Genomic DNA, 20,381 nt, shown 5'->3' with positions numbered 1-20,381 from the left:
CCAAATGGAAGGCTATTAAAGGCATTGGCAATGTCGAGAGACACTGCTAACGCCCTCCCACCCCGCTCGACTACACTCTTGGTGTGCTGTTTTAGGTCCGTGAGAGCATCGATTGTAGAGCGACCAGCCCGGAAGCCATATTGGGCTTCGTCCAGGTCCGGCCCGACGATCGAGAGGTGACGGCCCAAACGAGAGGCAATAATCCATTCCAACGCCTTACCAGCTTCGTCTAAGAGAATTATGGGCCGGTAAGCTCCAGGGCTGTTCGGCGCACGACCTTCCTTTCGGATGAGACACAATTGGCCCTCCTTCCATGCTATCGGGAACCGTCCACTACGTAGACATAAGTTAAACAGACCCCGAATGGTTTCCCCCATGTGGGGAAAAGTTACCGCTAAGACCCTAGCATGCAAGCCATCTGGACCTGGTGCCTTCTTTCTGCTCTTCAGGCGACAAAGTATGGACTCTATTTCTGGGTCAGTCACTTCAGGAGCTTGCTCTCTATCGACGTCCCCCACCACCACCGAGTTCACCATTCTTGGAAGGACAATGTTCGGAGGCAAAGGGAAAAGCCCCGAGATCACATTATCAAGCAAGGTGGGCTCAAGAGTCTCTGTTAGTGGAGCCCCTGCGCCCTTCAGCCTTTTCCGAGCTGCTCGGTAAGGGCGCCCCCAGGGATCACTGTCTAACTCCTTTAAGAACATTTTATGTGCCTCGTTCTTGGCGTCTAAGATGGCCACCTGAAGAACCTTCTTGTGTCTACAGTAGGCCAACCGTAATCCCTCTCTGACCTGCGGATCATCACTTCTTCGTCGGCAACTCCTAAGATAAGTCCTCCTAGCACTACTACATACCCTGCGAAGCTCTTCGATTTCCCGAGTCCACCAGTAGACTGCCTTCCGCAGAGGTGGCGGTCTCCACTTAGGCATGGAGGCGTTGCACACCTCAGTCATGTTCCGTTGGAGTCTGCGGACGCCTTCTTCTACGCATTCAACCGGGGTTGAATCCGCACACCACGCCTGAACAATGGCAACCTCTTCCGCTCGCTCCCGGTTAAGTCGACCAACAGTCCAACGCGGAAAAGTCCGACGACTGGTCCGCGACCTCAGAGGTGGTCCTAAAGAAGCATTTACGACAAATCTAATGTAACGGTGATCTGAAAACGTCTCCAAATCCCTCATTACCTCCCATCCAGACAACCTCCATGCGAAGTTTGAGGAAGCAAGCGTGACATCTACCCGTGACACTCCCTGTGGTCGTACACATGTAGGCTCCGTCCCCCTATTTATAAATATAAGCCCTAACTCCGCCGCCCACTCCTCCAGAAGCGGCCCCCTTGGGTTTACAGAAGTGTCACCCCAGGCGGTGGACCTAGCATTTAAATCTCCCATCAGGATAACTGGCCTGGGCAAGGCCCGCTGGATCGCACGACCCAAGTCACCAATAAAGCTTTCGAAATCTCTAAGCGGCTTGTTAGGGGAGAAATAAGTGCCTATTACCGAACAAAGCCCCCAGTCAACCATGACAAACCCAGGCCCCCTTTCTCTAAGGGTAATAGCCATATCCATCGGACTTACGATAACAGCCACCACCCCCAAAGTGTCTCCCATCCAGTGGCTCCGCTGAGCCACGTAGTATGGTTCAGAAACAACCGCAACTTTCGCCCCCAGCTCCGCCATGGACTGCAAGAACAAGTCTTGCGCCGCAGCGCAATGGTTTAGGTTCCCTTGTAGGTCTGCCCCAGTCAGAGACTCCACGTAGTAGGGTTTCTACTTCAGACACAAGTTTGTTCCGGTACTCATCGACATCTGCCCGAGAAATACTTGCCCGGCCAGTGTAAAGAGTGTCCCCAGTGCTGTCATCCGCATAGCAGTGAATGTTGTTAAGTTGCAACATATCATATTATTAAAGTTTTTAACGTAACGTTTTTGAAAATATTTTGTAGCCGCCATCAGTGATTCGTTCCAATTGTAATTTTTTTTATTTTTATTTTGAGATAGATTTATTTAGTATATAAATAAATAAAATTAACTCTATTCTAGGCCTTGCATCAATAACAGTGGATATAACAAACAACTGCGCAGACGCATATGCCTATGTCCCGGATTTGACAACAAATGGTATCATTGTGTATTCGCTGAGAGATAACGATAGCTGGCGAATCACCCATAATTACTTCAATTTCAACCCACTGTCTGAAAATTTGAGGGTTTCTGGTGAGTATATCCGAATAAAGGATTTGTGTTATTTTTAATATTATTTTCTACAATGTCCGTTTGAAAGTAGCTTATTTAAACAAATCCATATTAAATACCTTTTCGTTCGTTCGTTTCGTACATTTATGGAATTAAATATTATGACAAAACTGTTTTTATTTTTTGTACTCACAAGGCTTTTAAAACATATTGAAAGCAAATGGTGGCTTTCACCAGTATAATACTTACTCGAAACAGAAATAATCTAAGCGTATGACCAACCAGGCTCCAGAAGATTTTTTTTTTTTTTTTTTTTTTTTCTATATACATGTGTCTTCACTGAGACATCATGGAACATTACGATCTAGCCTAACTTAAGACTAATAAGTAATTTAAGTCTAACCTAATTTACTAAAAAGGATTATTATATAAGTGAGTGTCCAATAACACTACTTACAGTCTCTATTAAAGGGAAGAAGACACTCTGTTCTTGTGTTCTATGTTGCAGACACTCTTTAGCACTTGATATTTACGTACATTATCACTAAATCACTAGTTCAAATGGTTTTGTCCTTTTCAGTCTTCTCACTAAGCCCGTGGTGTCAAGGAGTTGGATAGCCTCGACATTCACGTGATGGTGGAGCCTATGTTCGTGTGCTCCAGCAGTCTTTTTTATTACTGTAGCGACGTCCTCAACATTAAGGTCCCGGTGGAGGTCGTAATTGCGAATGTACCAGGGAGCATTGACTATTCCCCTGAGCACTTTGTTTTGGAAACGTTGGATCACTTGTATACTGGCAGGTAATTTGATGTCTTGTTGGAAAAGTTAATGTGAACTGATTTCGACTGATTTAGTCTTATCCGCCACTTCTTGGTCCACAAGCCAACAATATTTATAGCTCTTTGTAGTTTTGCTACCGCTTCCTTTTCAGTAGCTGCCGTAGACATGATAGCAGTATCATCGGCAAAGGTCGCGATTATGTTATCTTCTAGTTCAGGGATATCGCACGTGTATAAGAGGTACAGGACCGGACCTAATACACTCCCTTGCGGCACCCCAGCTTTTATTTGTTTCAGTTCTGAATAATCATCTTCTTGTCGTACCCTAAACGTTCTTTGTGTTAAATATGACTCGAGGATATTTGAAAATTGACGAGGCAGTAGTTTCTTCAATTTGTAAACAAGTCCTCGGTGCCACACTTTGTCAAAAGCCTGAGCTACATCTAGAAAGACCGTGGAGCAGACTTTTTGTTCTTCTAGTGCTATTTCAATATTATTTGTAATTCTATGGACCTGCTCTATGGTAGAATGTTTATCTCTGAAACCGAATTGGTAATCCGGTATGAGCTGCTTTTTGGCAATAATGGGGTTAAGACGTTTGAGAAAGAGTTTCTCAAATAGTTTTGCTATAACAGGTAACAGTGAGATTGGCCGGTAAGATGTTACTTCGTGTGGTGGTTTTCCTGGCTTGGGAATCATTATAACTTCCGCAACTTTCCACATACTGGGAACATATTGAAGTCGAAATGTGGCATTAATTAAGAAGATGAACTACTTCTTGTGGGATTGAATCCGTTTTTACAACAACTTATATATATATTGATTTCCAAGCCAAAGTAGAGAAAATTAAATTATTCTTATCCTTGGGATTGATCTGCTCCAATACATCAATCAATATTTATGGCTTCTCTTACAAACAATTTGTACGACTCAAACCTTGTATGATTTACTTGATTTTATTAAACCATTTTATGGTACGATTTGTCTTTAGTCTCAAAATAGGCTTTTGTATAAACAAAGGAAGTTCCTTCACAACACAAACTAAAAATCACATTAAAATAATACCCGTAGCGCCATCTATGTGTCGGCGTATCAACTATGTATCGACCGAATGAAATTCTGTCTCACAGATATTTCGATACAGCGAGAAAATATTTGATACTAGCTGTTACCCGCGACTTCGTCTGCGTAGAACTACTACTTCGTGTAAATTTGTTTGGACTGAATAGGCTCTGAAACTATAATGAAACGATTCTAATGAAGCCGGCACATTGAATTATTGAGATTAACATAGGTAGACTTTTCCTGACCCTGATCCCTGACTTAACTTAGTTTAATACGTTTTTGTATACGACATTTTTTGTTTTTCCTTCTTTGGTCATTTATTAAAGGTGCATTATATCGTCTTTCGTGTTCCCCACTTGGTGTACGATCTGGGTGAATCACCAACTTATAATCATCTCCCGGCATTCTTTCTAAGGCTGTTGTGAAAGTGTTTATTAGGCGGTTATGTTCATGCAACATTCTCTGAATCTTTAAGACAATATCCTTTTCTACTAATTGAATGTTTTGACACCTGCGGTCAACCTCGTCGTTTTCATTTCCCATAAAATAAATCTGTAAAAATTTTGGTTGCTCATTATTTGTAGGAAGCAAAGAACCAATCCTATGATAGATTTGACCTTGGATTGTAAAAGTAGATGAAAACCCAGGCATAACCACCTCATTTTCTACACCAAATGACGTCATTTGAAAGCATGAATTATATTTCCTTATTTTGATTAAAAAACGCCGCGATTCGTTGTTATCACCTAAAAGTAAAGACTTCAATGGTTCCTCTGGTTCTCCAAGTATTGGAATTGAAACTTTGCCACCAGTACCCGGAGTTTCTTCTTTCCACTTGAGTGCTTCACAATGTATACATTTTTTATCCATTCCACCTATGAGAAGTAATCGATGGTTATTATACTCAATCGATGGGTCATAATCAAAAGCAGCATTGTGGAATGCTCCCCATGTATACATTGTAAACGCATTTCTCCTTTCTGACTGCCGTTCAGCATTTAACACACGTCGTCTTTGGGATTCTTCTGGCATCTCTGCAGCTATCAATGATGCGTGTCGCTCAGCATCTAAAATCTGCCGGGCCTGAGTCTGTTCATAGGTCTCGGCAGCTCTTTGCGTTGCGTGTCGCTCAGCATCTATAATCTGCCGGGCCTGAGTCTGTTCATAGGTTTCGGCAGCTCTTTGCGTTGCGTGTCGCTCAGCATCTATAATCTGCCGGGCCTGAGTCTGTTCATAGGTTTCGGCAGCTCTTTGCGTTGCGTGTCGCTCAGCATCTAAAATCTGCCGGGCCTGAGTCTGTTCATAGGTCTCGGCAGCTCTTTGCGTTGCGTGTCGCTCAGCATCTAAAATCTGCCGGGCCTGAGTTTGTTCATAGGTCTCGGCAGCTCTTTGCGTTGCGTGTCGCTCAGCATCTAAAATCTGCCGGGCCTGAGTTTGTTCATAGGTCTCGGCAGCTCTTTGCGTTGCGTGTCGCTCAGCATCTAAAATCTGCCGGGCCTGAGTTTGTTCATAGGTCTCGGCAGCTCTTTGCGTTGCGTGTCGCTCAGCATCTAAAATCTGCCGGGCCTGAGTCTGCTCCTCAGATTCTTGGGATCTAGCTACTTGCGCAGCAGTTACGAGCTCTTTTAGAGCTACGCGCTAAATTAGATTTACGCTTGCGAGGCATATTACTTAACCAGTTACCTACCTAAAGTAATAAAAACAGGTAAGTACTTATGGAAAAAAAAATTCTTTAGCTGACAAAAAAATTTAGTTAAAGGTACTGAGTACGAAACTATACTTAAGGTAGGTACTTATACACATGAAATAAAACAAAAACAAAACGAATTGCTAAACTAAAACTAAATGTTAAAAAAAATATACTATCCACATGGAATAAAAACAAAATGAATCGATAAAATTATATGCGAAACTACTGGAACTATTTTATTCACAAAACAACATTACTTACCTATTAATACTCAATAAAAACTATGCTGACCTTCTTAGGTACCGTAACTACTTACTAAATGTGAAAAAACTTAAAAAAACCTGCCTACTAATCTACTACAATTTTATACCTATTCTAAAAAATGAATTAAAGTATTTATTTTACCTATTAACTATAATTCTACCTAGTACTAACTTATGCTAAACTAATAATAACAACCAAAACAACTAAGTAAATAACACAAAATGCTTATCCAAGAAACCCTAAACACCAATGAAAACGTAAAGAAAGCGAATACGTTGCAGCTCAAAATTGTAGATATCGCATGCGTCCGCCAACGACGTCTGCCCTCACGTGTCTGCCCGTTCGGGTAAGCATACTTTGTGATCTACACTCCTCCCACCGAGCCATCCGCGTCCCCCGCACGTCTTTGCCGCCGCGCCGCGCAGCGCGCCCGCGCCCGCCAGCCCCGCCACACCACACCATGCATCGTCACACTCACACATTCATAGTGTATAGGCCGATGGGCCTGATGGACATGTCAGGCAGAAAGTATTCTTAAAGCTGGCTAGGAGTATTTGAATTATGCGATACATAACTGCACCCCGCGTTTTCACCCGCATAATTCCGGGATCGGGATCGGGATAAAAAGTAAAGATGTCCTTTCCCAAGGTTCCATCTATCTCTATACCAAAATTCATCAAAATCGGTTCAGCGGTTTAGGCGTGAAAACGAAACAGACAGACTGTCTATGTCTTTCCCCAAGGTTCCATCTATCTCTATACCAAAATTCATTTAGTAGGCATATACGATACATAACTGCACCCTGCGTTATCTATCACTCGCATAATTACGGGATCGGGATCGGGATCGGGATAAAAGGTTGCCTTTGTCCTTTTCCAAGGTTCCATCTATCTCTATACCAAAATTCATTTAGTAGGGATATACGATACACAACTGCACTCTGCGTTTCCACCCGTATAATTCCGGGATCGGGATCGGGATCTAGATAAAAAGTACCCTATGTCCTTTCCCAAGGTTCCATCTATCTCTATACCAAAATTCATCAAAATCGGTTCAGCGGTTTAGGCGTGAAAAAGTAACAGACAGACAGACAGACAGAGTTACTTTCGCATTTATAATATTAGTAGGGATTAATTATTATTTTAGTAATACTAATATTCTACAATATATTAGCGATTTTTATATATTTAATATATCAATATGAAAATAATGTTTACATACGTCATCATTAAAACATAATAAAAACAAGTGTAAAGAAAAAAACGTTTTCCGTCAGGCGAATATTTTCAATGGAGCGACGGCATATTCAGCATAGCCCTATCACCAGCCGGTTCTGCATGCAGAACAGCATATTTCCACCCTCTCATCAGCACACAAGAGTTCTCTATTTCCACCTGCCTTTTGCAGAATAAAACTGCGAGAAGCGATCGTTACTTCTTCGATAAGTTAAACGTAAGTCCAAATCAATTCAATGCGTCTTATGAATATGGTTTCTATTATTATTTGTCTATCTTCGATTTTTACTAAGTACTTAGATCGTCTTTTTTAATGTATAAATATTATGCTGTGTATCAGTCGCAGCCTAGCTTTTTTAGCCGTTCAATTAACACCCTAGCCATTTAAAATGGTTTAGCCAGCGGCCTGAAAGATATTTAATAAACTGGCTGGCTAATGCTTAGGCCATTCGTACGATATACTAATTCGGCAGCAATAAAATAGATGAAACATATGACAATATGACAAATATTTATTTTAAAATTAAATGCTTAGGTAAGTCAAATTCACATTAGTATTGTCACTTCACTCTTTCATTGTTCTTGTTGTTTTTCATGAAATTTTGGAAAACACCACAACAGTGGCTGTAGTTTGCCGACGCCATATTGACAGTTTATAGAGTTTCGTTTCGAGTTTGAGAGTGGCAGCAAGTTAATTTAAATTTAAATTAACAGTCTAGGCGAGTAATGAAACGTCATCGACCCAAATCATTTACCTAGCTGTTTGATCAACTTGCTGAACATCTTTCAGGCCGCTAGTTAAACGGTGCCGTTTAGTTAAAAGGCTAGGTTGTTAATTGAACAGCTAATTAAGCTAGTTAGCTGAGAGAAGTAAGAAACATTTAAGAGTTGGGTTTGTAGTCCGTTTTACAGAATAGGAGGGAAACAGGAAGGAGGACAGTCACTACCAGAAGGCTCGCAAATGCATTGCCAATTATTAAAATAACACAAATTCAAAGGCGAAAGTTTTTTTAATTGATATTATTTTGTATCATAGTACTTAGGCAAGCGAGGTCCAAACAGCCAATCCACAATGCATGACTATCATGAGCCATCGAGAGTTCTGTTCTTCGCTGACATAGGAAGGGACACCGTCTCGTGTTGGAATACGCAAAGAAAGTTAGAACCGCAAAATGTTGCTATTTTGGCGCAGGATAGCGAAAGATTGAGTTATCCCTCTGGTAAGTTTTTACTATTTCAGTCTTAGTGAGTTGTTCTCTGTTTTTTATCACATTTGGAGTATTTAATTATTTTTAAATTCATTCATAATCCTCTTAAAAAGTTTGACCTGATTACAGAAATGTTATATGTGTTACTGACAAGGGACAAATATATTTTTTTTAATATTTTCCATTCTAAGTATACATTTAAATTGTACTCAAATCTATTCTATATAAGTAGGTATCTATTATTGAGATTTTTGAAGAGAAACATCTAATGCGATTTCCAACAAGGTTTCGTTATATGTTTAACGCTTCTTGGGAGGGGGAATAGAAAGAGACAGAGGAATAGTGTGGCACTCAAACGCATACGCGTAGTATACCTGTTACATACCAGTGCGAGCGTTAGCAACGAGTAGCGTCCAATATTCCAACGCAAGTTTGAGAAAGAAAGAAAGATACACAAAGTTAGAAAGTAGGAGAGAGAAAGAGAGTGAGGTAGATCCCAATCACATGCGCGTAGTATTCTTGCTACAGCGAAGTAAACAGTAACAGTACTTTTTGTTCTATTTTTTATAATATTCATTATTTCATTTACAAAGACGCGATCAATTGTGAATTGTAAGCTTTATATCTGTGATATATCCTTTATTTATACTTTTTAGATTTGCATATTACGGACAACGAAGTTTGGGTGATAGCGAATAAACTACCAAGATTTGGCTACACTGCACTAGATACAAATGAGTATAACTTTTATATTTACAAGTAAGTATTGCATATTCGTTATCGCATTGACTCTGATATTCTTATAAACGCATTTGACTAAAAAAGTTTTAAAATTCATCTTAAATGTGTTAAATATCTTTTAAACCAGAATTTCAAGTCGTACTCAAGTTCTTGTTTTGCGTTTTTTAGTCTGCAGGCCCTAAGAAAAACCGATCCATTACTTATATGGTACATAGAATAAGTACAAAATGAGTTTTTGAGTCAAATAAAGTATGTTTTAATAAAAAAATATAATATTTAATCTATTTTTGATATATTTCTGTCGACTAAAACAATTGGAAAAATGCATATATTCATATAGATAAGATAGAAACAATGGCGCGAAAAACTGAGTTGACAAGTCGAATTGCGCCATCTTTATTTTATTTTTTTTCAATTTATCCCTAATGGGAAAGGCAAAAGACTGCGCCATCTTTAATTATGAATTGTCATTTCTCATACAACTATGAAACAACCAATCAACGTAAATCAAACTAACGATTTAAAAAATATTTTCAGAGCCAACGTAAGGGACCGTTTATTAGGTACTGTTTGTGAATAAACAGTTTTAACAGAGTGAAAAGGACGAAATTGGAGCAAAAGAATCCATTTTCCTCATATCAATCCATAGATGTCATTCCTACAAATGGTTGGTAGCTGGTTTGTGATAAACTGGATGGCTTGTGTATAAACATCTATTAATCTTTTTTTCCTTTATTTTACAAAATAATATAATATATCACAAAATCTTACATTAGAAAACCGCTGTGATTTGTAAAAGTAAACCCAGTAGACTAAAATTATGTTAAAGCGTTGATAAACGCCTATCTGGTATCTATTAAGCAAAAAAAAAAAATACTCGTACAAACTAAAATTTAAAATATTTTTTGTAGTAAAATTTATGTTCACTGTATTTGTCGTGTATTTTATAGCATACATATTGTAGGTACTTTAATAAATTAATATGTCAACAAGTTCACATGTCATTCATTGATGAGATTAAAGCTGTTTAAACAGTACGTCCCTGTGTTGGTCAAATGTCAAACAAACAAAGATAGCCATAATCGGAACTAGGCAGCCTTGCGTACGTCTCTTGCTCTTAATGTAAGGAAAACAGATTGAGATATATCACTGTTATGATTAAACACTCAAATCCGTATTATTTAACTGTTTTCTAAAGAAGTCTGTTTTATTTAAGCGTAAACAGAATTTGATAATGAATAGTGCAAAAATACATGTTAATTCGGTCATAATTTTTTGAGTATAGTTCGGTGGGGGTTTTTATATGAATATGTTTACATATATTTTAAATGAAATCTTGATTTTAAGCTGCTTAAAATATTGGCTAAAAATGACAAGAAATATACCAAAATGTGTAGTTTCAGCTCAAAAGATTAAATGGGATAATCACAATCCTGGTGTCCTTTATTAATTTAAATTAATTTTAAAACTTGGAAATACAGAGGTCTAGGCACTGAATATTATTGTGCGCCATTCGCTGTCGAGACCCTTGTTCCGTGGGGTCCGAGCCTATTTAAGTAAATAACAAAAATAATAGTCGACATCACAGGCGACCGAAGAGCTAGCAGCTACCTCGCACAAAGTATTAGTCTAGCTATTCAAAGGGGGAACGCTGCCAGTATCTTCGGAACCTTGCGTAATATACTCCTTTTAAGTTTTGTATGAGTGATTCAAATCCTGCCAGTACCCCTGCAGATGTAAATGTTATTATTTCAAAGAAAATGGATGAAAATATTATTAATTTTCCATACAGAGAAGCTATAGGGTCCTTGTTATTTTTGAGCTCTGTTTCAAGGCCTGACATTTCTTTTGCTGTAAATGTTTTGAGTAGATATGTAAACGATCCAAGTCAACAACATGTAAATGCCATTAAACGTGTTATTAGATACCTAATAAATACTAAAGATTTATTTTTATATGTTATGGAGAAAGTAGTGATCTCACTGGCTATTCGGATTCAGATTTTGCAGGTGATGTAGATACGCGTAAGTCTACTACAGGTTATATTTTTAATATGAATGGGGGACCTATAACATGGTGTAGCCAGAAACAGAAGACTACTGCTCTCTCCACAACTGAAGCAGAATTTGTAGCTGCTTGTGAAGCTGCAAAAGAGATATTATGGTTACAGCAATTATTATTAGATTTAGGTGAAAATATTACATCTGTTCCATTGTATGTTGATAATCAGAGTGCAATTAAGTTAATTAGCAATCCTGTTTATCATAAGAAAACCAAACACATAGATGTGAAATTTAATTTTATTAGGGAAAAGGTTGAGTTGGGTGTAATTAAACTAAATTATATTCCTAGTAACAGTCAATTAGCAGATACGTTAACTAAAGCGTTACCAACTCAAGCTTTTATCTATTTAAGAGATCACATTTTGTTTTTCTTTTCACAACTCTAATTTCAGTAGGAGTTTATTTTTTTAATATTTGTACCTAGTTTAAATTTTAGTGGGAGTATTGAGCAATTTAAGTAAAATAGTTTTTTTGAAAATTTAACTAGGTGGCAACACTATATATGAAGGTTGTTGTAACTAAGTGTTCTTGCTGTCATTCATCTTATTACCAAATAAAAGTTATATTTGTGCTAATTACTATCGTTTCTTTGATAAACGACCCATAATCCTTCAAATTAGTTATATTAAGAAGGCATTAAAGGCTAGACAAGATAGGTTTGCCCGCTCTACACCCTTGACTTGCGGACTGGTAGTAAATATAAATTTAGAGTCAACTTAACTTTTCTGTTGATGTTTATAATTGTACTATATGAATAGTTACATATTTTGAGTTTGATATAATGTTTGCTTAGTAGGCGAAAGAAAACGCAGGATTTTTACAAGTTAATACGTTTTTTAATTCAGAAGTATTATTAAAAAAAACTAGATACCAAATCTGCTTACGAATGCCAATTAGTATCACGTCAATGTCAATTAGTAGTAGCTGATGGCGTGGGGGATCCTGGTTTTAAATCGGAGTTTTGTTGGGAAGGAAAAGGAAGAGTTCTTACGAGTTAGATTAAACAGTTTCCTTACCTTGTGTGAAGCCTGCTTTCCGAGCCAAACGTAAATACTGCCGCTCACTGTATCCAATATATATGTCTCCTGTTAATTAAAAAAAAATATTAAAATCATTAATTAACAGTTTTACAATCAGTCCCCAAATGAAGGTCGTAGGGAACACTTTTCAACAGTACTAACAATATTATTAACTATGAAGTTAAAATAATTGATACATAGAAAATTAAAACAGATTTATAAAGTTTGGGCCCCAAGCAGTATACCTTTTAAGCTGGCATTTTCTCGCTGTATAGCGATACTTATTCGTTGAGCGAGGAAACACAAGCTCTGGGGTTACCGGTACTATATACCAGGCGCCAACTTAAATATCTAAATAGCGTTTGTGCACTTGAACCACACGTCCCAAGAGTGAAAAAATCACTTTCTGAGTGGCTATCAAGGTTGATAATAATATGCCAAAAACATACAAAAATTCTTCCAACTAGAGTTTATAAAAATCTACTTAGTATAATACTTTTGGAAAAAGTATATTCAATTAATCATTACTGCTTGAAACATTCGAATTAATATTAATTACTACTGTGTATTAAGTTTTTTATTTAGTTGCAAATCTCTGCATTATTAATACACCATTGGGTATTGATCTAAAAAAATGATTTTAATGGCGCCAGATCGCGGGATATTTGTGAGAATTGGGCAATGCCATTTGCGCTCGCTCACTCGTTCTCATGTATGAATAATTGATATCACTTATTCATACATGAGAACTGTGAATTGAATTGAATCACAGGTATTAATAATTGATCTTTATTAATACCTGTGATTTTAATTGTGCCTGTGTGTATGGCTTCTGTAATGCTTTGACTTTGACAGAGCCCGTGCCGTCAGACACTTCCGAGAGCGTCGCTATGTTTTCTTCGTTCTTTTCAAAAGCCTGAAAATTAGAAAACAATCTAAATAGAATTTAATATTAAACATCACGTTATTACTGTTTTAAAATTCATTTTAATCGACCTGGGCAACACTAAAAATGTTTAGAAAATGAAAAACGGCTTAATGTAGAAAGTTGAGTTTATTGCCAGTTCGTCTCTTCCTTTCTACGCCCTATTGCCCTACGATTTGAGAACTGGCAGTAAATGTAAAATTAGAATCATTTAATGTATATTTCTTTTTTTTTACGTTCATAAGTGTACATTATGTTGCCTATACGAATAAATGATTTTTGATTTAATTTGCCAATACTTTTATTGAATTTTGTAGAATTCTACGTTCCCCTCTTCACATCGGACACAATATATACACATTCAATGGAACCACTGAGAAAAGCTGTGGGCCCATTCTTCCTAAGGAGTCTCTTCTGTACGTAGCATTTTTGTACGCTTTCACCGCGTCTTCAGAACTCGTAAAGCAAATACCTCGAATGTTATCTCTAGCTCTCGCTAATAAATATAAGGCGCAGGGCGCCAGGTCAGGACTGTTACAGGGATATAAAGTTTTTTCAATCGACCTGGCTAACAGAAAGATAACCATGGTGCCAAACACAGCTCTTCTAGAGGCGTTTATGATTACAATTTATTAAATTATTTAACGTTTTAAAATGTTACCTGATCGTCGCCACCAGCGCTTTCCTCTGGCACGAGATCCTTATCCATGGGTTGTGAAAAACTTTTGAACATCCACTTCACTTGAGTATTTGTCTAAGAAGATAATTAAAACTATAAAATATATATATAAAATAATAAATATATATATAAATTAAAGATAAAAACCTTGTTATAGTATATAGTTCTATGTAAATGGAAATAAGAGGTTACAAAATATCTTATTCTTTAAGAAAGTTTTATTTATTTTCATTTAGCTACTAAAGAGTAATTTAAAAACAATATCAGATAATTTCTTTGAATTAGAACCTACATTTTATTATTTTTAATAGTATTAGTATTTTACCAAAACGATTTGTAGACAAGATGGCGCCGTACAAGCCTGAAGGCTGCAGCGTACTTTGTAAACAAAATGTTGGTTACCGCCGGAGGAGGCGTTCAATATATTTTAATTAAATATTACTTATAATTTAAGTATTAAATGTGGCAGTTCGATACTGCCATATCTGATATCTGTATTCCAACTTGGTAACTTAGCATAAATCATGTAAGTGTCTTCATTACACGTAAATAAATGTAAAGTTTTCATGTGTTTCTCATGATGCGATTTGTGTTAAATCACACAAATACACATATTGCAGTATTAGGATTAGTCAGATGAAGACATTATTTACAAATTTTTAGTATAAATCTGTAATTTTAATAATTTACTGTAAACGCTTTTTAAAACAATGTTTTAAACATAACTCAATAACTATATGTTTCGTACAATATTCTAATCGTTTTATTATATTGTAATATATTATATAATAATTTGCTTAATAATATTTAAATAGAATTATCATAATATACCTGCCGCACGCGAACATTTCTTTTTCCTTTGACTTGATACATTTTCTTTTCCGACCCGGCATTCGTGACAACATGGTTAAAGCCTGATGGGTTGCCGCCATCCAAGTAACGTAGTCCTGTTAATATTAATATAGATTATTTTTAGAGGCGGTTCGACCCAAGGAGGTCCATGAAAATGGATGAATGAAGGATGTGGATTTTATTAGGAGTTTGAACGGCTGTTGCACTAGTTTTCCCAGACTTTCCCAGGTTATTAGGATAAGTGTTTTTGTATTTTTTTTTAATCATATGTCTATATTGTAATAGACATAGACATAACATTAATAATAAAACACACAAAATAACCATAATCAAAGAAAAAAAGGAAAAAAAGAATGACAGATAACGATTTTTTTGAGAACAGGGTATGTTTTAATGGTGTATTATGTGGTAGGTTTAGCATTATGCTGCGGAGCAAACTCCAGCGCTGGTCATTCTGTCAGAGACCACAGCAGTAAGTAGTGTTGCCCAAAATCGGTCTTGGTCTTGCAGTCTTGGTCTTGTTCTTGCATTTTTGCAAGACCGCCTTATCGTAGCAAGACCAATACCAAGACTGAAGCCTGCAAGACTTGAGCAAGAGAATACTTAAGCCTGCAATACTCTTGCGTCTTGCAGTTAGGACAAACTGAGATTTGGGCGTTATCAAATTTCTTTAACAGATTTTCAACTTTATCTCTACAAAATTAAGGTTCAAGGTTGATTGAGAAAATGTGACGTTCTGCGAATAAACTATTGGTCGGTCGGTGTATTATATACCTACATATTTGTTAATTTACTGACAAAGACGCCGCGGTTTGCAGCAAGTGTATCACAGCATTTGACACTGTTTGAGCGCCGCATTCGCCGACAAAGAGTACGGACAGAGGCACACAAAATTGTTACCTATTTTGGTAGCGTTGGTACAGGAGGATAAAATTATATGACCTTGAAGATGTCTAGCAGTAGGTAGGTATAAATTGAATGCTCTGAGTTTATTGTACAAATACATTCTCACACTGGCTGTCGGGCGAGATGATAATTAATAACTAAGTAGGTATTGCATCTATTGAATTGCGAATATTTTGATTTCGAAATAATCATTGTTAATATCGGTAAATGATAGATAGTGAGTGATATACCTAGGTACTAAAGTGTGAGCAGCAAGATTGATAATTGTATATGCCCTGTCAGTGTTTTCGTTTTATTAACTTAAGTTTATTTTAAGAAAGCTCTCAAGTAAGATTTAGAGTTTACTATTCAATTATACACAATAAATTATTGAAAAACAAAAAATTATGAAAAATATATAAAGACTGAGTACTTAGGGAATTAGTAGAAAAACAAAACATTTTAATAAAACTTCGCAATTTTTTATTAGATTTTTAATTAGCTCGATATTCGAATGCTTTAAAGACAGGTTGTTAAGGGAATATACTAAAGAAATAATACAAACTAAGTAATCATCTCCTCTTCTCTTGTATAACATCGCTATGAGCTATTCATGAATCCTTAAGATTAGCTTCTTAGTTTTAGTAAGTTATTAATATTCTATTTATTTATTTTTCTCTAGAGTAAGGTTCTATAGATAAATATATATAACTTCTGGTTATGCACTTCTTGCACTCATCATTTAAATTTTTTTTCTTTCCTTACTAGGGTTGCCTGGAAGATATAAGGCCGCCCGTTGCATCCCTTGTAACTTTTATGTATTGTGTCATTTGTGTTTCTTTGCAACGAAGTGTGAATAAATAAAAATAAATAAAAAATAAAATGTACTAAAGATAAGTATCGGTAACTAACAATGCCAGACACAAAAATCTCCTTAAATAACCATAAAAAGCCCAGGGCGTTATCTCACCCAAGGATAATATTAAGGTCATTTGTTTTAGTCACCGAAGCGAGAATGCGGTTTCCGCAATTTCTTTATGCTGACGTGGCGAATACGAGCCTTTAATACCTCAGTAAGCCTTATCAAGCTTTTTACTCGACGTAATAGTATATCTCTATTTTATTTCACTTAAAATTCTATTAGTAACTACACATTTTCACTGCAAACTGGAATTCGATTGGAATAATTCAGGGCCATTTGACCATTTCATCAATTCATCAAATGGCGACTTATTTATTGAGGCTGGATTCACATAGAAAAAAAACCCTCTACAAGTCTTGTTCTTAATCAGCCTTCTATTCCTGATAGATCATATTAAAGGCTAAGGATGTTTTTCTGACGGTGTATTCCTTCGCTGTACGATAAAATGCCCACACAGAAAGAAATGTCCCTTGGCCAGACCTAGAGAAGCACCACTTGACAGACACTCAACTAAGCAGGAGATATTATAATTCCCTTGACAGGATAATATGGGTTCATTAATACGGCAGTTAAACAGCTATCTCCAGGCATGCTCTGCAATCGACCACACCTCATTTCATATCAGGTGGGATTCTGGCCAAAACTCTCTCCAGTTCTGTATAGAAAAATTACATACTATACCAAATAATATGTTAAAAATAGACACGCGAAAAAAATCACTGTGATTTTTATATCATGTACATAGAGCAAAGCCTAGTTAGTTAAACCATCAAAGGAAAACGTTACCGGTGAGCCTAGGTGAGCGTCCATGCTGTCTTCTACATCTAAATTGTGTCCAGAGCGTCCGAACCCTGGCCAATGAATTCAGAGGATAGAAGTGCAGACGAGATCGAAGCCGAATAAATCAAAGCCGCCAAGCGGCAATTTGGGTCTCAGAAAGTTTGTCTTCAGAGCGTCCATAAGAACTGTGCTTTTCACCTACTTCTGAATTCGTTTCTGAACCGTATCGTTCAATGGGAATAAAAATATGGGAGTAAAAATCGAAAATATCGTGTATAAATTTGCACATAAAAGAACAAAAGAATATCATCATAGACGCAAAAACGCCTCCCTCCATTCGGAATATATCACTACATATTATAAAACAAAGTCGCTTTCTCTATCCCTATATCCCTTTGTATGCTTAAATCTTTGAAACTACGCAACGGATTTTCATGCGGTTTTTAAATAGATAGAGTGCTTCAAGAGGAAGGTTTATAATATGTATAATAACATCCATTAAACAGTGGAGAAGTACTGTTATTTTTGCAGAGATGTCGTAAATAATTACATTTTTTCGCTTACATTGCAAATGCAGGCTGAACCCTACGAGTTTTATCAAAATAATGTACTAAGTATTGTACACATTGAAAAGGTCTACAGAAAAGTCCATGATGGTATATGTGTATCTCTTATGGATAACCCACATTTTTATATACAACGTTCACAGATTTTCTGTAGTGTATTTAGTATCAGCATTGCACCCGTGCGAAGCCGGGGCGGGTCGCTAGTATTATGATGATACATCATTTATAATTTCATGTTACATATATTTTATACTTCATGTTTATATATTATTTTATTTATTTATTCCACTACAATTTTCTATCTTAACAGTTACTACTAATACGATAGAATTCCAAAATAATTCCCACACCAATTATCCTACATAAAAACATTAAAAAATTAAACTTATATTCCTAAATTTTATAAATAATAATATATATATTAAAATTAATCAGTGGATTAATTTTATTTGTTTATGGTTCAAAATGATTAATCATTTTTTTACGTAGAACGATCCAGATGCATTTATTATGACTTAAATAATAACATTCAAAGACGATGTTAAAATTGGCACGTGAATCAAATTTATATTATGAAAGGCATTTTTGTAAGTACAATTATATATATATATATATATATATATATATATCGAGTCAAATGTGAAGCAAAAATAATAAACCTACAAAATTCTTTGAACCTACAAAGATTTAAACTAAAGCGTGTATTCGCCAAACTTCCTTGACATTTAACAACCATTTAACTAATTAGTTAATAAAATATTTGTGTTTTTTCAATTTAACCGTTTGTTTAGGGTGGCTGGTCGACTCTGATATAAGCAGAAACTCATTCGGTGCGGTGTAACCCCGAAGTTTATTTGGCGGCTTACCTCGGCGCTGACTGGAATTGTTGAATCTGTTTTTCTTTCATTTCTATCCCGAATGTTTCGATATCCTTTGGAATACAATAAGAATCGAACACTGATTGCGTTTCTTTTTACGTATTTAGCTTTGGGGTAAATTTCATAAATAATGGATTTCTAGGGAAAGGTTTTTTAGGTGTTTATGTCTTAAAATAGATATTCGATAACAAAAATCAAATCACGAATCGGGATTTTGTACGTCCTGACTTATACTAAACTTAATGTTAAAGGTTTATACGATACTAAATACTAATTATACTTAATGGATCCTTAAAAATATATATGCAAGCTGCAAGCTGCAGTGCAGTTCAATCCTCTTTTCCTGCACCCACAAGATGCTCCACATCCTGTTTTGCATGAGCAAAAAATAATTTTTAATAAAGATTCTGGAGCTGGTCGTTGCGTCATTGTTTGCGGTGTCAATATTCCGCATTCATATTTCCAGCCCCATTCTTCTGGTAATATTTCTCTTCCAAGCCATGTTTGAACTTGCAAAAATACTCTTTTAAAGTGTTCAAATGCGCTATCTGCAGTGGGTGGTAATGACGGCAGTTTAACGCAGGTATTTTTAGCAGTTGCTTTCAAAAAAGAGTTATATCTTAATGCATTAAGATCTTTTATTTTCTGGGGGGCACCGTATAAAGCAAGAGTGCATGTAACACCAGCCTTAAAAATGTCATCAGTATTTTCGCATTCATTTTTGAAGACTGTCGCAGCATTTTGCAAGTCTGGTCGCTTTTCAAAATTTTTTGCAAATACGTTTTTGCCACGTTGGAAAAAAGCTGATGTCGTGTCACACCCAGTGAATGCATGTAAGAACAGAATATGCTCTTTACACTTAGGTAATATTCTCTCTAAGCATTTGGAAGAGTACGTTTTTTGCGGTATTTTGCCTTTGGATGGTTTTCGAAAATAAATTTCTCGATCTGTTGGTGAGAGAGCAGTCAATAAAACTAAAACATCTATATCTACTAAATCTAACACGCCTACAATTCTTTTATGAATATTGCGACAATATTCACTTTTGTCTTCACATATCAAACTTACTATACTTTTCTTGAAATCAGTACTAGTGACGTAGCTGATTTGTTGTCTTGACGACTTGGACTTCCTTCTTTCCTTCATTTCATCCGCTTCTTTTTCACAAAAGAAGCACCTAGTTTTCCAATCAAAATCAGTGGAAGTAGCTGTTCGAAGCTTTTTTTTAGGTGGAGAGCATGCAGATGTGGTGTTCTTTTTTTAAATAAGAATTAATGCATCCTTTATTAATATATTTTTGTCTGCATACCGAATGCACGTAGACAAAGTCGCGAGTATTTATATACTGAGAAAGTCCATCCCCTCTTTCCGCAGATGCAGCTTTTAATGATGATATGCCTCTAGTGACTTTTATAATATCTCCTAGTTCAGAGCTTAATTCAGAACTAGATCCGATTTTATCACAAATGAGGCAATCATTGTTTGTACTATCACTACTGGATGGTTCACCCATTGCGACACGTGGCTGCAACAACAAATATTAGTAATATTAATAACTAACTTTTATATCATAATTAATGATTTATATTATTAAATTCTACTATTATATTCTAACTTTTAACATCGATTTATTA

General features: G+C 36.3%; 2 protein-coding genes across 2 annotated transcripts in view; one reads left to right on the top strand and one right to left on the bottom strand.

Moving 5' to 3' along the window:
• Positions 1–9,776, top strand: part of LOC123690452 (L-dopachrome tautomerase yellow-f2-like) — a 30,400-nt gene extending 20,624 nt beyond the window's left edge. Inside the window, 5 exon segments of the mRNA XM_045633880.1 lie at positions 2,043–2,216; positions 7,271–7,446; positions 8,266–8,449; positions 9,094–9,196; positions 9,716–9,776. Of these exon segments, the coding sequence (XP_045489836.1) occupies positions 2,043–2,216; positions 7,271–7,446; positions 8,266–8,449; positions 9,094–9,196; positions 9,716–9,776 (698 nt within the window).
• A 2,379-nt stretch (positions 9,777–12,155) lies between these two features.
• LOC123690451 (gelsolin-like) lies at positions 12,156–13,935 on the bottom strand. Its single transcript, XM_045633879.1, has 3 exons — positions 13,847–13,935; positions 13,060–13,176; positions 12,156–12,326 (listed from the first exon to the last, which is right to left on the bottom strand). The coding sequence occupies exons 1-3, from the start codon at positions 13,916–13,918 to the stop codon at positions 12,156–12,158; spliced, it is 360 nt and encodes a 119-aa protein (XP_045489835.1). The 5' UTR covers positions 13,919–13,935.
• Between the last annotated feature and the right edge of the window lie 6,446 nt (positions 13,936–20,381).

Source organism: Pieris rapae, chromosome W, assembly GCF_905147795.1.
Source record: "Pieris rapae chromosome W, ilPieRapa1.1, whole genome shotgun sequence".
Classification (NCBI taxonomy): Eukaryota; Metazoa; Arthropoda; class Insecta; order Lepidoptera; family Pieridae; genus Pieris; species Pieris rapae.
This window is presented reverse-complemented; position numbering and strand designations above follow the sequence as displayed.

Excerpts from the sequence above, each read along its gene's own strand:
- LOC123690451 (XM_045633879.1), bottom strand. The coding sequence starts at position 13,918 with ATGTTCAAAAGTTTTTCACAACCCATGGATAAGGATCTCGTGCCAGAG. Across the intron at positions 13,177-13,846 it reads GCGCTGGTGGCGACGATCAG|GCTTTTGAAAAGAACGAAGA; the intron begins GTAACATTTTAA and ends TCTAATTTTCAG. Across the intron at positions 12,327-13,059 it reads AGGCACAATTAAAATCACAG|GAGACATATATATTGGATAC; the intron begins GTATTAATAAAG and ends TTTAATTAACAG.